The sequence below is a fragment of the Anopheles coluzzii genome, chromosome 2, assembly GCF_943734685.1.
Source record: "Anopheles coluzzii chromosome 2, AcolN3, whole genome shotgun sequence".
In the NCBI taxonomy this organism is placed as follows: domain Eukaryota; kingdom Metazoa; phylum Arthropoda; class Insecta; order Diptera; family Culicidae; genus Anopheles; species Anopheles coluzzii.
The window spans coordinates 15,490,166-15,507,769 of record NC_064670.1 but is presented as its reverse complement, the minus strand read 5'-3'; the positions used below and the strand labels follow the sequence as shown (position 1 = coordinate 15,507,769).

The 17,604-nt window shown below is 45.8% G+C and overlaps 1 protein-coding gene across 12 annotated transcripts in view; it reads left to right on the top strand.

Annotated features, from left to right (window-relative positions):
- The window catches only part of LOC120948153 (uncharacterized), a 162,949-nt gene that overhangs the window by 87,231 nt on the left and 58,114 nt on the right, over positions 1-17,604 (top strand). For 9 of the 12 annotated variants that reach the window (XM_049606085.1, XM_040364181.2, XM_040364178.2 and 6 more), the window contains one exon: positions 387-434. The exons of the other annotated variants lie outside the window; for them this stretch is intronic. In XM_049606085.1, coding sequence (XP_049462042.1) covers positions 387-434 — 48 coding nt within the window. The remainder of the gene's footprint in view (positions 1-386; positions 435-17,604) is intronic. 12 annotated transcript variants of the gene reach the window in all.

The following is a 17,604-nucleotide window of genomic DNA, read 5'->3' as shown; positions in this document are numbered from 1 at the left end:
ACCCACTAGTGAAGTAGGCTTGGCTTTCAGTGACTTTTTGTTACCATAGCAGGATAGTCAGTCCTACGTATGGGGGCACGGTCTATTCGGGGCTTGAACAAGCCATGACGGGCATATTGTTAAGTCGTTCGAGTACTACGAGACCGACCCAATCAGTTTATACACCTCCAAAGACTGTTGCACATTTTTTCGACAAACTTCACACGAAAATCACTATTTCGGATATTGAATGTAGAAAACATTCAGCGGACAAACGCGTAAAGCAATCGCACAAACTCAATCCCACACGCAGCGATAAATTTATCATCATTAGCCTGTTATTGAACTTCCCTTTTTCTATAATGTGCCCTTTTTTCTCTTCCTTTTTTACCCGATTTATTCACCAGGTAAGCTACGCCGGCTGCACGGAAGCTCGCAACAGTCGCACGAATCAGGTACCGACGGCTCAAATTGCGTACAATTCAATCTCCTGCTATGCCTTTCCCCTTTACCACTGCCATCTATTTTAAGAACAAACTCTTTTCGTTCGCATTTTATCGCGCTTAAGCGCAGTGTCTATTTCACCATTTAAGCAATAGCAGCGCACCGGGCCAGCATTGAACTGCGCTTTCAAACAATACTCACCTGAGCTGTCTGCCTGTCTGTCTGGGAGTAGTTAAGTTCCAGTGTCTCAGTGTTATTCTCGGTTCAGCTAATCCCGCCGCTTCAATCTCAAATCCCAACCGAACCCCGGCCCGGCCACCGGTGCCATCAACGCGCGTGGGTCCGTCGGGACTTTGGGACGAACTACCTTGCTAGCTTCGGTCTTCAGATCGACAAAACCCAGTGCAAAGGTCGGTTGGTTCCGATGTCTCGCCAACTGCTGCACAAAGTTTCCCCTCGTGGGGGAAGCTTTTCCCTACTGGGAAAAGCTTTACTCCTGATCCTTGTCACATCTCTGGTGCGGGCGTGGTGTCGGACCGATTTGTCGTCCGTAGGGCGCGCATGATGTGTCCCCCGGGGGGAAGGGAGGAGGTATAATCCCGCCCCACTTGTCCTTTCCCTTGACATCTCACCAGCGTGGGTAGAGGGCGGCTAACTTTTTGAATCTGCAATCGCTGCCTAATTCGTGATCACTCACAAAGCCCCGCGGACTTGCTACATATTTCTTGCTGCGTGTTGCTATTGCCAATCCACCATCAAAATGGGCACTCACCCAAATAAAATCAACCAGCGAGACACAGACAGTGTGGGGATCATTACTGGTTTGTCCTTCCAATGAATCATCTCAATCTGACCCCCCACCCAGACCAACGCCGTACCAAGAAGTGGCGAAGCGTAAAGTTAAAGCTCGTTTCGGGGGAAGCGAGGCGAGCAACTGGCGCGAGGTGGAAAGCAACTCCGATTCCAAGCTGCAAAGCCCCGGGATTATCGACGAAATCCTATCCGGCTTATTCGTTTGTGTATCTTTGTTGCTACTCGGGAACCATCCAAGGACCAAGGCTCGTACTGGATATGGATCCATTCCCATTCCAACCTCCAAACGAACGGTCAAACAAGCGTATTCGGAGGGTACTTTTAATCATCCGACTATCGGGTGGATTCTTTCGCTCGTTCGAAACGCTGCACAGAATACGAATGTGTGTGTCCTAGGGAGCTTTTGAAGGTGCTTTGCAAGCGCCTTTCTCCCATGTTAGAAGCAGAATGGGGGTAAAAAATACTTTTAAAAACAATAAATACAGCCTCGAAGCAGTTTACTGGCCGAATCCATCGCATCGCAATAACAATATCGTTCGCGCCTGAAACTTTGGAATGTTTCCTGCGGGAGAGATGTACAACCAACGGCCCAGAACCGAACCGCTTTGACCTCGATTTGCCGTTGATGATGCTGGCGAACGGCCCACCACCACCACCAACCGTGGAAGGGTCTGTGGCCTGAGGGTGTTTGTGTGTGTGTGTGTTTGTTTTTTCCACCCCGAATGTAGAATTTTGGGTTTTTGTGTAACCCAAAAGTATGCACCTTAGTTTGGCTATGGCCTGTGCAAAGGAACCCCCGGGGTTCACGAAGGTTTTGCTATCGACACCGACATGTTCGGTTTTGCTGGACATCAGTGCAGTATCCTACGCATCATTTCTTTTTTTTTTTGGAACTGGTAACAGTAAGCGGCAACGTCCGGCCTTTCGTGTGTTACAATAGGCCAGTGTGGTCTGGTGAGGTTTCGACCTTTCCGAACGTAACTCCCATAACTCTCCTAGTGACGCTTGCCATCGTCAAATTTCTTGGCTTGGGTTTAATCCCGCGAGAACCACACACCACACCACCGGACTGGTCAGCTTAGAAAAAGGGTGGAACATGGGTGTATGAAAGCGATATGGCTGTACGTGTACGCATGGCACCAAATGTTATTTCGCTTCACACACACGCACGCTTTGGATGGTCAATGGCCTTTGGTTATAAAATCCATCCTTTTTTTGAGCCCTGTTTCTTTGCAAACCACACTCCCATACTCCCGTCTTAGAATGTGACGGTCCTGTACGGTGATCTCCAGTGGCTGCAGTTGAGTGGTACACTGGTACACTCAACAACGGCCGAAAAAATCCGTTGATACAGGCACCGCCCAACAGAACCTAAAAATCCGAGTAGCGATAATTGGCCCTGCTGCGGTGGGAAATAGCCCAGCCCAGCGGTGCTACCCGAGCTTGCCCGATTCCTAGCCCGGAAAGGTGGTAGTTTTACGTTGTTGTTTTGTGTGTGTGTGTGTGTGTGTGTGTGTGTGTGTGTGCAACCCATGTCTCCGTTGTGGGAAAATGAATTCTCGCGAAGCACAGCAGAGAGCTGCCTTCGGTAAGGTAACAAGCACTAAGCCACAACGGAACGGTGCGAAAAGGAAAATGTACACACACACACAACCCATGCTACTAAACAACATAACACTGACCACAAATGGGTCGTTTGCGACAGACTAGTGAACCTTGTGGCCGTCTTCTGTAGGGCCAAACTATTCCTATTGCAACGAAAACGGTCCCCCAGTTTTTCTCCCCACTGGGCATACAGGTCGGATGATGTGAAAACCAAGTGGAGGGGGGGGGGGGGTGAGGAAAAGAAGGGTGAAAAAAGAATAACATCCAGATGAAAGTACGGACCGGCGCAACCCACCCAGGGATGGGTTGTTTTCGAAACGGATTGACTCCTTTGATAAACAGAGAAAGGGCAAGGGACTGTGTGATAAAAGGGGTAAGACAAGAGGGAAGGAGGAGAGGGAGGTGGGGGGGGGGGGGGGGTGGAAATGATGCGGAGTAAAACACAGACCTGACAAATGGTACATTCTCTTCATCAAACCGGTCATCTTTGCAGACGGCTGACTTGAGTTTTGATTGCTTTACCCAACCATTTCACCCGCAAGCTCGAATTCTCGGAACCTGTCCGATGCAACCATTTTGTGCTTCGGTGCCGCTTGCTAGCGTGCGCTTTACTCACTCATACGCTGAACTGAACTGTTAGGCGCAGTTCTAGCAGAAAAATATCATTCCTCGATTCTGTTTCTCCCTCCTACCGGTACCACGGTAGCACTTAAAGTATACGGATTCATTTTTTGGCTTTACTTTTGAATGCCCTTTTCTTCATTTCCAAGAAGCGGTAAATTAATCCTAAAAGGATGAACACTGTTGAAGGTTTGATTGTAGGTTTTGCTATTTGATATGTGTCCGTGTTTCTTTTAATAACCGTTTTTATGTGCAAGCTTTTAAACTATCGGATTATGCCGAGCGGAATTGTGTTTCGTAAGGTTTACCTTTCCTCTGATGGAAGATGCACTTACTGTAAAAGCATCTTTTCCTCTTTCATCTCATCTATTAAGTGGGTTACCATCGGGGCAAAAAATAACGAAGAAGTGCTTCGCTTAACCATTTATCTTTTAAAATACTCGAAATAGCTCTGCCGCCCTCTCCCTCCTATCAAATCCGGTCCAAATTAGTACGAATGGTTATCACTTGCGCACCTTGCGTTTGCTGCCCATGCTGTATATCTGGATCGAACATCCGAGCAGATTATTTTATATTCTTCAAATCTTTCCCTCCTCTCGCAGCTAGAAGTTGGAAAAGCTAATTTGAGTTGCTGTTATGGCTTGGGAAAAGTCGAAGATTACACACACTCACACACACACACACACACATCTGCCCCTGGCACGTTCGTCTGTTTCTGTTGAATGAACCAATCCGAAGCCTGCAATTTTGTGCGGTCTAATATCGACCAACATATCGAACTGCCGGGAGCCTTATATTTACCTTTTTTTTTTGTTCCTTCTACTTGGAATTGGAGTACCAATCGTTTTCTGGGTATTACCTGCTCTACCCCATACGCTTTGCTGGCTGTAAGAAATCGAAGGTTTTAATTTAAGTTTGCCTACGATTCGCACCGACGGCGCCAACAATCAGTGGGAAATGTCGGAGGAGCTTAACCTCCCCCTCTTCCTCCCCCCACGCCTCCGGTATCCGTTCTCGGAATAATTCGCCCCCTTTATGCTGCAAAACTTTATGCAAATTGGTTTAATTTAAAGCTTCGATTTAAACTTTACTTTGGGGCTATTCTGTTGGTTGGGGTTTCTTGCTTCGGCTAGCTCCCCATTCTGATGTTTGATCTTTATTGTAAAATTTGCATTTTTTTTTCTTGCGATGAAAGTAAGTAAGCTCGATTTCTCCGAAAGGCACAGAATTGCACCTGAAACTGAGTTGGAAAAATGTTTACGGTAAATTCAATACGATTTACTTAAAATGTCAAGATTCAAATGTTTTAAGCTACATTTATATTGCAAAAAAAAATTCTAATATTGGGGCCCTTCACGATTCTAGTCAGCTTTTTGTAAGGGGATTGACAGTTGGAGGCTGAAATCATTTAGACACTCCATACAAAACCACACATAAAACTAGCCTGTAATTTTCAGTCTAGATTATTCTAGCCTCAAAGCTAGAATTAGATTCGAGTACCTGCTCGAAAAAATGGCAAAATAAGGTGATGTTTACATTTATCCAAAAGTGCATTAGAGAGATCTGGTGATGGATTCCAGAATCAAAGTGTATGTAGTCCAGGTGGTCTCATAGCATGTTTTTTTATAACCAAATTTAAATATCACTTTTTGACAGGATGGGTGAAAACTTTTGTTCAAGCAAGCTTTCTTGAGGCTTGACAAATACACAAAACACTCTTAAAATCTCCATCCAGAAACAGAAGCGATAAAAATCAGCCTTCAAAATTCATACACCTTGGGATAAGCCCACCTGTATATTATACCCACTTTGATAGCTGCTCGAAAACTGCTATACAATGCAAACCAGCTGACAGGCTGAAATTTCAGCCTACGAACTTAAAACGGAAAGGACCCCATTATCATTTGTGTTTTCGATATCACTTAATTTATTATATATTTAAAATAGGTTAAGTTTTTGCCGATTTGTATGAAAACGATACAACTTTTAACTCTATATTCTGGTCTTTCAAATGAAGGGCAGGGTGCATTCGTTCATTGTAAATAATGTTGAGAGCATAAATTAGTAATATAATATGCTTTTCTGAATTGAAGATGATTTTTTGTTCTATGATTTATAAAATAAACAATTTGCCATACGAAGGGAACACTCAGAAAGTCGCCTGCTATAAGCTTTGAAAAGGAAAGGTTTAATGTAACGATATAATTGTATAACCGCTCTGTGTGTGATGTGCAAAATTAAACAACGTACTATTTTCGGAACAACCAACAAACTCCGCTCCGGTACGAGCCACGCTCAATCGCCCCCTCCTGCAAAAAACCAAACTCACGACGCAAATTTACAACTATCGCACGTGACGCGATCAGCCCGACAAGATTAATGTCCCACATGTTGGTGACGATTGCCATGGTGCGATTGTGCGCGATGCTGAGCACCAGATGAGTCTGCCATTATAATCGTACCACACAGCAACCATCGCACAAACGCTACTAGCGCCTACCGCTGCTGCGTTACGACAAGCAACGATATCTACCCCACTTTTCCAACCATCCAACCCATCACCCGCCCATACGCTTGGCTGGCATGGGAAGCATCAACTCCCCATTTCAAGTACCGTTCCCTCTCGTAACGCTTGCCGCTACGCGTTGCGCTCAACTTTCGCTTCGAGTATTCATACCGATGCGTATTGTTGGATTGACATCGATCTGTACGTAGCCACCGGTGGCACTCCTCCGCACTTTAACTATAAACAGAAGAAACCTTACCGATCGTGTCGGGTTTCCACCAGTTCGAGATGGCATTGTGTTGTGAAAGGAAGGAAGGTGGACCTAAAAAAAAGAAGAAAGGTGAACGGTTCTACCGGTAAAAGATATTTCATTCAAACGGGCCTCATGCAAAGGGCACAGACCGCGAGGGAAGGCGCACACTCATGATGTACACGCAGTAGTAACAGCTGGACGCAAGAGAGCGAGAGAAAGAGGAAGAGAAACTTTCACGCACGCACATAAACGTACCTCGAGGACTTGAAGAAGAATGAAGCCGCACATCGGGGAAGCGGACAAGATTTATGTCTCTCGGATAGAATGCTTATCGGTGTGCGCAAACAATAGACCACTCCTTCCCCCCCCCTCACAGTGCGACACTTCATCTCAAGGTGATCTTCCATTTGATGAGACGGCTCATCGAAAGTGCGCTGCCCGACTGCTCGACGTAAGAGGAGTGTACACTGGTACAGACCGCCGCCAATATATGCGCCTACTGCCTGTGTCCCAAGGCGGCTGGGGTGTTTGCTATCGCCGGTTTCCCGGGCAACGCCGGTTGAAACACTTTGAAAACGAATCATCATCATCGACGTGGCACTAGGGAGCTTCATGCTGCGAAGACAAACACTGTACAACAGTAAAAGCTTTTACTTTGCACAAACGCTCTCTTCAATATTTTGGTATGGCAGTGTACCTGCTTGTGTGTCTTGCCGCCGTACCTTGCAGGGTGCTTTCACCACAGGTAACAATTTGTTTTGATGGTGCATTTGCCCGGAAGCTTGCTTCTTTCCACGTCAGTGTGCCCTTTTGTTGTAACTCTGGTATGATGATGAAGCTTGCGTTTGTGCTTTCTGCTTTGCTTCTACTATGTGTGAGAGTACGTTTGTTTTATTTTTCTCTCCCACTTCTCACCGCGAGCGGTTTGATCAAACTCCATCTGGTACCCATCTGGTAGGCTCATGGGTTACGTTACACCAGCCGATCGAAATTCTTCCGAGCTAACGCTCCACCAAGTAAATCGAAATCGAGCATGTTTGGGTGGTGCCATTTTGTTGTTACTCTTTTGGTTCCATTCTTTCAACCCTCGCTGTTGGAAAAGGAAAACTGTCGCGCTATGGGTTTTCTTTGATCGCGTCAACATACTTTACGTTCTTATCTCACACTCCATGTTTATGTGTGTGTGTGTGTGTGTGCGCGTGCCGTGCTGTTTTGATGAATGATATCAATTCCAACGCGTTCACTTGTACCGGGATCAGTGGAACCGAAAATCACGCTACACCAACTCGGTTCATTCGTTCATACCGACGCACGTCGATAAGATTAATGATGCTAATTTGCGCCGCGAACATCAAACGCCTTGCTTCGTGCCCAGACAAGCACTCACGCTTCAAGGGTTTGGTTAATCAAACGGAATGGAGGACGGATTGGAGATTCGGGCTCGAGACAGGAGGCTCGAATTAATGCAACCATTCACTGCCGGGGTGTTATAATTAACGATCTGGTAGTGCCGTTGTATTTTTCCATTAATATTTGCACTACCGCTATGCCTTAGGCCGAGGGGTTTGGTGCGATTGTTCCACCTTAGTAATGAATGATTCTGTTATAGGGAAAGCAAAAGGTTTGATTCCCGGCGCATCATTTTGTTGCTACACAGCTTACAATTGCAAGGGAGGTTACAAATTAAATCTATAATTCACCTACCACAAGATCCAATGGGGATTCAATGGTCTCGAGAGCTTTTGGGAGCTTTTCAACTGCACTAAACAAAACTACAGCGAAACGGGAACTTTATCCGTATGAACTCCGTTGCGATTTGAGCTCTACAATACAACAAATACAGCACTGCCGACTCTCTCCAAGGCCACACAGGGGTGCAATTGCAACTGTACGGGTACGGTTTAAACCCCTTCCCAGGCAAAATCCCCAGTGTACACGTGCATACGAGCTCAATAAATAGTTTATGAACGCACGGACATCCACGTGAGCGGGTAAAAGAGGAAGTGTTTTTGCGTAAATTGGGTTAAATTTATGATATCACTAAACTGCATCACCCAAGTACGAAGTTCCAATTTAGCGTCGGAGCTCTGAACCTCATCTCACCCCCTGGTGGGTTGGCTCGAAACCATCGACATCAAAACAACCAAATACAACAAACATCCATTCAGCGAGCGCTTTGGGCTTAGGAAATTGTTCCAACACTTTGTTTATAGATATCCCTGTGTAGTGTCCGCAGCAAGCGATCGATACTTGACTAAGTCGACCCGGAAATCGATAATTGATTTGTGTGCGTGGGCCCTTTTTCACACTTTTCACATATCGGCAGCAGTAAAAATAAAGTCATACCGAACCCGGAACGGATTTGTTGTATTTTTTTCTTTACGACCGGAAATAAACTCCATCTGGATGGTGCTCGTTTTAGGTCTCCAATCGTTAATTTAAGAAACCCGGAAAAGCGACACCCATACTAATCCTGCATCAAACCCAGTTTCTATTTGAATCAGCTACGGTTGATTGCTGGAATGCCCTTTTACCCTTTTCATAAACGAGCGAACAGAATCGTGGGTAATGGCGTTCGGTGTCGATGTGTGGTCGATGGGGTTGCCGTGCCTTTTTTTTTTTGGGATATTCCAAGGACGATTCCAACCCTTCCAAAAGCATCGATCGATGCAGAAGGTTTTGTTTCATTTCCTCCTAAGGTGAGCAAAGTTACAGCGAGCAATAATCTCCGCCCCGAAGGCAATTTCTCCCAACTGTCCTTCCGCCATCAAACACGCTTCGAGTCTATTAGCATATTTTGTCCGGCCCAGGGCACACATCAAACACACACACACACACATTCACGACACATGTTCGGGATATGGCGGGTAAGCTCGCTGCTGCAAATGGTACTAAAATGATTCGCAATCCCATGCGAAAGGCAAATCATGCTCACGTCGAAGAATGCCACGGTGGTTGCCTGCAAGAAGCTGAAAAGGAAGGAACATCCAGCTTTAAGACTTTTTCCCTTGCTGTAACTCTTAGTCCACCCATGCTCGTAAACCTTCGTGTTAAGCAAATCGTCTTGCCATTCCCACCCATTCAGCCCCGAATCGCCGTGGAACACTTTGGCAAACGGCGCACTATAACGTTACGCCGACCTGTGCCACAACCTGTTCGAGCCATAAAAAAACAACCGTCACCCGTCGATGGTGGAAGGCGAGCAATATCGCCGCGACGCTTTATTGAACCAGCGACCGAGCGGACGGGCACGTTTGCGAGTCCTTCACCGATCCGTTGCCGTAACACAGGCAAACAGAACGAAGCAACGAATTCGTTACGAATCATAAAGAAGACCCGCATCCCGCATAAAGCATCCCTCAACGCGTTCGGCTGCGCGTTGTTGAGTGTACAAGGGAAAAAGAAAAGATAACGAAGCCGTCACCTTACTCGGTGTATCGCGGTGTAACACGCTTCACGCCAATCCGCGTCGTGCTATCCGACAAAACTGGTCTCCGACTGCCGAACGCAGCCAATGGAGCCGCCTGGTGGCTTGTGCACGGCTGCTGGCTGCGTACGGGATAAAGTTACGCCAAGAGCACGGGAATGTACGGCATCCTTTTTTTTCGTCACAAAATATAGTAGACACTTCTCAGAAGCAGTGAGAACGGGTAAAAATAGCCTGCAAAAAATACTCCATTAAAGAAGATATGTTCTACCATTGAAATTCCACGATATCTCTATCCCTGCCCGCAGCCGTACAACAAACGGGTCAAACGACTAACTCAAAATCCCAACACGAAACGTTGTCGACTGGGACGCCCTACAGCAATTGCTACTGCTCTTTCATCTTTCATTCCTCACACAAACATTCACTCTTCCTGACACACACACAACCACATTTTCCAAACGATGAAGGCAACCGTGTGCAGTGTGTCCTTTCCCATCGACGGATCACAGTAATGCAATCAAAAAATGTAAAATTGAATTTCAAACTCGTTGCAACTGGCAACCGTCCCCCAGCAGGCATCGTTGCTGTTGTTCGACAAACAGAAATACCGATCGAAACTGATCCCCCGTACACCGGGCACGAGTTCGAGTTCAATTCGAGTTTCACCCCGCATGTACATCCGCTTTGGTCTCGAACATTTGGCCTCAGGCGATCGCTCTACATTTCCTTTCTTTCTTTTTTTCGTTCCATCCTTTAGCCCGAAACATTCTTCATTCCGGGATTATATTGCTTCCTTGATGTTTGTGCTACAATTTGACATCGAGCAGCACCGGCCAGGATATGGTGTGATGTGCCGAGTTTCATTTTATTATTTCGTTCCGATTGCGTGAAAGTGAACCTTGCTGTCCTACCCCGTACGGGACATATAAAACGGCTTACACTTGGGGATGGAGAAGAGAGCAAAACATATGTATAAAGAAAGAGTCCCTTCGGCTCAAGACGCTCACACGGCGCACTTGTTGCATGGTCGCCGATTTAAAGAGACGTTTTTCCAGATGGAGGATTAATGCCTTTGCCTGATGCCTTCGCTGTGTATGTGTTTGTGTTTATGTGTCGTAAATTCTTTTCTCCTCACATTTGGCCATGTCCAGCATTATCTGTCCGACAAGCCACATTTGTTCGCGTTCCCTCCCCTTTCTCCTGCACACGAAACGCTCACGAAAGGCTCTGGTAAGTGTCTCGGCTGTGCGACTGACATATGGAACGTAATTTATCGGCTCCGGAGAAGTGTAATCCTTTTGTCATGGGACACGAAACACGGAACGGAGCACAACTTTTCTTACGAACGACAACTATTCGGATCGTTGTTTCGTTCAAGCGTATTAAGCTTTTTTTTGGGTATAGGGAAGCACGGAATAATAGAAGCTTTTTCCCCGGAGCACTTTAATCCTGCAGAAGGCAGACAGTGTCGGAAACGAATTAAAGATGTCTTACTGTGTAATGCTACTTTATTCTGCTGTTAAATCCATCGGAAAATGCTATCTTAGGGGATGTTTGTAGGAATCATGAATGAATGAAATGAATCATGAGATGCGACTGTTCTAATTGTATTTTCGCTATAAATTTGAACCTAAGCAATGCGGCAACAATTGATAGAATCTTGTAGTTTAAAAGGTTTATTATACAACTGAACATGTCCATCATAGCTAAATCCCTCTGAACTCAAACCTCTAACATGAATTAATTATTTTCTATAAGATTAATCTCTAAAAGATGAAACGTTCTGTTTGATGTTGAAGCGTTCTACCTGCAGTCAAACCATACTAGAGCAACCGTTTCTTTCGGTTCCAAAACGTCAATGCGGGCTCCGATTGCTTAAAAGTGTTCCTGGAACAAAATTCGCCTCGCAATACCGAAAGTACCAAAAAAAACCACCTACAAACACGTCCAAAGTAATGCTTTCTCTTGCCAAAGCAGGAAGAAACCTTACGCGATCGCAAATTGACGGGTTGCCTTACACGGGCGTGTATCTTCCATCAGGGAAAAAGAAGATTGATTGTAAGAGAAAAGCAATGAAAGCGAAACGAAACGGCGATTCATCTTCACCAAAAACAACGCTGCCTTTTCAAGTTGGCGCAGTGGAAGAACAAAAAAAAAAGCCGCCCGTCCATCGCGGAAAAGAGCTCCAGAATGGCAGAAGCCTGAAATATGCAAGGGATTTCAAAAGAGAGACGTGCATTCATTCCATCACTCAACGCTTGACTGAGGCAGCAACGACAGCAAAGGGGCAATAAATGCAGCGTCTTACGTTGCGAGGGCGCACCACATTTACCACCGCGAACCACGGTGATGAAGCAGCCTGACGACAGTATCACACCCCGCCTGCGCTATCCTACACAAAAGCCAGCAAAGCTCGCTGGATAGCTAAGCAAGGTACGAGCGAGAAAGCAGCCCGGTTTCGGCAAATATAATGATGATAACCTAGTTGACGAAGAATGAACTGGAAAACGCAGCTCATGAACGTAATTGTGCAGTTGGAAGCGAGCGGCAACGGGCCGAACGGAGTGTGGATGGAAGTTATTACGGAGGGTAAAAATACTTCATCACGAGGTTCACTTCACAAGTTGCACCAGCTCGATTCACTTCATCAATTTCCACTCGACCCATTCGACTGGGGGTTGCGGCGGGTTCGTCGTCACTTTTCAAATTACAAATTATGCAACGCAATCGCTGTTGTTACGCTGTGTGAAACTCTCTTTCCCCCCATGTACATCACTTCACACCGCTCCTTTCTTTCGCGTGATGCGCTTTCGCAAGTTTTGCGATAATTTTCAGTGCTTTGACGGGTCCTTTCTTGTCTTTCTCCCGTTCTTATCCCACCGCAGCTGGGGAAGGAGTGCGAATAATTGTATCATCTTCAAAACGTGGACAGAAACGTTAGGGAAAGGGGTACAGAAAGTAGAATGGGCATTCGCTTCAGTTCTCTTGACAAATCTTTCGCGTTTTGTCATCATTTCTGGCGAGCTTAAAAGTGTCACCAGACACAAAAGGGGGAGAAGCACACTTCCCATTGAACGGTGGCCAAGTGTCAAGTGGCGCCAAGGATTAGAGCAACAGCACAGGCGTGTTTCTCTTTCGCCGTGCGTTTTCTTTTGCAATTCAAGCCATCAGTCGCTGACCGCATCTCTCTTCCAGCTTTTTGGTTCGGTGCTTAGTATTCTCGACTCGCGCAACGGTCCAAAGCACAATGAATAATGTCACAGGTCTGCACGGTCAGGTGGTGTTGAATTAATTCAATTTTATTGCAGTTGTCTCTCGGCGGTGTATGAAGCACTTTGCCCCTTTGCTTCAAGCTCAAGCTTAACTAAAGCTTAATTACATACTCTTGCACTATCTTTCGCTCTCTCGCTCTAACGTTTTTGCTTTATATTTTCCCTCCTTTGCACACACACACAGCCAAACCACCCGATGGTAGGTTAATGATTTCATCGGAAAGATTTATTTTTATTCATTCAACCCTCCCACTCGGAACGGCACAAAGGGCGTGCAATCAAGCAAGGAAAGCGTTCATGCTACACCGGGGTCACATTGTGACCCTACTCCCCAGTGGCACATTTTTCTCCCGCGCATAACCATAATAAATAGCGGGCCAAAGCCCCCCGCCAAAACGGGCTGAGTGCTCGCTTTCTTTTATTATTACACTCGCACCTTCCGGCAGGTCGGAAAACCCACTATCGGCTTACATCATAACAACGTACTTTATTGCCACTCACCCTGAGAGCTAGCTCTAGCTTCTGCTAGCTACCCATTCGGCTCAGTGCTGCCGGGTCGGTATTATGCTAATCATCTCCAGTTGCGGTGGCACTCGCAATTAGAACAGCACCTGGCACCCGCTTTGCATACCGCATCCGCAAGGTGACGCCGGTCGGTTTATGACCTTCTGCGTGCTTGATGAAGTGATTATTGGTAGTGGCGTCGAGTAAACAATCACGCCGGGTCGTACGGTGGTGGTTGCTTTATGCACAATTTCCCCTTACAGATTTGGGAGGCGTGTTCGGTAGCAAGCCTTTTGCTTGATTTATTTAACGCACTGTTGGGTGCGTTTGTTTTAATTATTGTTTTTTTGGGGGCTCCATTTCGTGCTCTATCAAGCTGTCAATGTACAAAAGCTTACTGCTTGACGCTAGCAACTGAAGCATCGTTAAGAAAACAACTGCTGAAGATGAAGATGTTGCCAGGCATCGCAAAGACTGCTCTTATCTTTAAAAAAAAAATAACTAAAAATCCACCTGCCAACATACCGGCAGAAACCGCACACCGAATGCTACTGGCGCTTGTGATGGAAGGTATTATTTTACACTCTTTTCACTCAGTGCCAAAGTCGATCGGACAGGTGCAAAAAGAAACGAACATTTTCACCCCCTACCTTTGAACGGAAAAGACTGTTCAACTTTTGTCCCCCTTTCTTACCATCCCATGCTGGTGCTCTTCTGGTGCTCTCTTCAAACCAACAAAGGCAAGATGCATCGAAACGACACACATACACAAACACGTATTCTTTTTCCAGAATTCCATCATCTTCATGTTGGTGGTCCACGTGGGTTAGGATTGGCAGTGAGGAAAAGATATCCAATCGTACGATTGGCTCTCCAATACCAGGAGCCGTAAACTTTGACAGGTTGACCACAGTGTCGGTAGTATCGTTTGACACCTTCGGAAGCTATTACCTTGGAAGATTTTTTCTCTATTCCGTTTCACTTCCACTCGATGCCATTAACTTTTTCATCATTTCACTTCTTTGGGGCAGGGCAGCGTGAGAAACGGTAGGAAATAATTCCAACACTTTGACGGGCTGATTACCGCTACACATCGCCGGCGAATAAGCTCGATCGATGATAAAATCACAAAAATTGTGACACCAACAAAATGGAATGGGATGCGGTAAGATAAGCCGAAACGGGGGAGGGGGGGGAAAAAATGTAACACCATCTCGAGCAGCTTCGAGTGCTTCTCAAGAGGGCCGGAAGGCACTGGTGGATAAGATAGCGGTCACTTGACCGTTTGGAAACACATCACGCTCCCGCTATGAAGCCTGAAAGGTTCAAAGTTTTGTCATTTATTATCATCCTAACTGTCAATAGGCTGAAGTTGTGAGGCATCGGACTTACCTTTTTCGCCTTTTTTTGTTAAGATGGCAAAAACGAAAATCGAACGGCCATCATCGAATGCGGCGAAAGTTTAATCGTTTGTAATGGTGAGCCAGCGGGAAAGTTTATGGTCATTTGTTTTATTGGTCGTATATTAACGCCTCCTTCCAATGATGGAATGTGGAAGTTTTGGTGTCGTAAAACGTAATTTCTTTGTAGGCTTGAAGGTAGATTGTGTTGAACAATCCGCAAGATGGAGCACTGATTTGTCGCAAATGTTTTAGCAGAAATTATTAGCCGAAATCAGTTTCAGTACTTCCCGAACCATAATCATCTTAGGCAAACAGCAATCAAATTTACCATCCAGCTATACCGTACCCTTGTCATTTAGAATATAATGCATTTTATCCATATTCTAACTGCTTCCACCAAACACATGGGTCCGGTATACACAGTTGGTATGATAAAATCTGAGAATCGTTTGGCCGTTACCTTCTCGTCGTCACACGGGCGAGTGAAACAAAGAAAAGCAAACGTCCCCGGAACGAGCAAACAAGAAAAAAAGGCAACGGAAAAGCAACACAAAATCAATGCTCACCTTTTCCCCGGGCCCCGTTAATCGATCCACTCCAATCCCCGTCGAGCGCGGATGAAAGCGAAGTAAACCGATGGACGCAACCTTTACGATCGGTCGACCAAACCGGACCAAACTCACCTGCAGACCATCTGGACCATCAGCTTGCGTCCTCGGTGCGGCCAATCTGTCACATCAATATTTGATGACCGTATCACCGCTTTCACGCAATTTTCTACCTGCGGCCAAGGGATGCAGCGTACGCTTTTCCGTGCGTACGTACGCGGGAAAAGGAAAGTTATGATGTTTGCGCATGCTGTGCTTGGGGAGGGAAACTTTGGACGGGCATCCACAGCAGGGATATGAAATGAAATTATTATATTAAATTCGAGATTAGTTTGGTTCAGTCACTGCTTGGCAAAAATCGATCGGAAAATATTGGCTTCACTTTTATTTATACGGCACGCGGCCAAAGCTTCTGCCTGCGATTGCGATGAATAACGCAGTGCACAAAGCCCGCTGGGGAATGTACGGTCAATGCCTGGAACTGGATGGTAATGGTTTCTTTGCTGTTCCTTACTGTGTGCCATGATTTACTAACTGACCGGCAGTGTTGCTTTTAAATATTAAGCTTCATTTTGGAGAAGGTACACAGCTAACAGCTTCTGCTCAGGTGTTCACTAACGCCGTATAGATCCGTCACTTTTTTACCCATCGACCGTACAAAGTCTTTCTTTGCAGGACGAAAGTAGCCAAACAGATAAAATAAGTAACAAACCAAACTCCATCACTTTTTGTCCGAGCACCCCGAAGAGAGGAGCGACGAAAAAACAGGAACAAGATACATTGACTCATTTTCTTTTCCCGGTCCACTTCTTCCATTAACGCGTGAAGATGGATTTTTTATGGTTCATTGAAGTGGGAGCAAACCCATCCTAACGAACCGTGTTCCCGTATGGCAAAAGTTGTGGCAAACAACAACTTTCCTTCGCTGCGGTGCAAGATTATCCCTTGAGCAGAAAGGTGGATGCAAAAAAACATTTTCCAACTCCTTCCCGGTGCAAATCGGCAACATTGCTGCCATCGATCGGCAGGTACGGAGGTCCGCTTGAAACCACAGCAGCAGGAAGAACAGCGACGGGGAGCAGCATAACAAATGGTGTATCTGTTCCTAGATCTTCCCCACGCTGCACACGATTCCGCCCCGGGCGGGTTCACGCTGCTAATCATTTTCACCAGTTCGCTCAAGCACTCTTGCCCTCGGTGGCTCGGTGCAGAGAGTAATAGATTTCCCTGGGAAACCCCCTCTCCGGGTATGGCCGGGGAGGAAACCCCCAACCAGGGATGGGAAGGATGGCAAGAGTGTACGATATATTAGGGTGGCCCCTGGGCGTTACCCATAATTCGATACATAAATAATAAACTTTGGTGCTTTAGCAGCTGTCGAGCTCATCTCCCAAGCACCATTAACTAGCATCGCATCCGTACACAGCCGTCCGTACACTTTATGCACAACCTTCCATCACACACACTGCACGGAGCGCGGGGAAAGCAGAGTTTTCTTTCTGGCTTTTATGTGTCGATGCTACGCATCTGGATTTGATCCAGTACAGTTATGAGTCGTACATGCCTTTTTGTGCTGATGAATTATGCTGCTATCTGGCCTGATACGAGCGGGCAAACGGGGGTCATTATTAATTGGTTCGTAAGGAGATAATTGCTTGCTCTGTACTACTGCCTAAAGAAAATGGAGAAAACTTTAACCAAGCTAACACGGTGCGTGAAAGCACGAATCTATTAATAATAATAATAATTTAATTTATATTCTTCGGAGCATCGATTAGGGTGCAAAGTTTCCTTGCAGACGGAAGCGTCAAAATTGATTATTTAATCACAATTAACGTATTTATTTACTTTCTCACATGCATTTGATAAGTCTTACAATGGAATAAATGGACGGAACAATGCAGCTCATACGCTAAACATGTCCTTTAATCGAATTAAGTGTTCATTGCTTGTGTTTATTGCTCAGTGATGCATTGAATGACTGATTTTACTTCATCACAATTGTCTACGTTTCATGCTGTTGTCCCTTCAGCTGAAGTATGGAAGTAAAATACCGACAAATTGTCCATTTTTCTTACCATCCATCCATAACGGCACGGTACGATTGGACGCGTAGCGTCTGCTAAGAAGCGTAAAGAGGCGGAGCACGTCCACGTTTCCTTTACT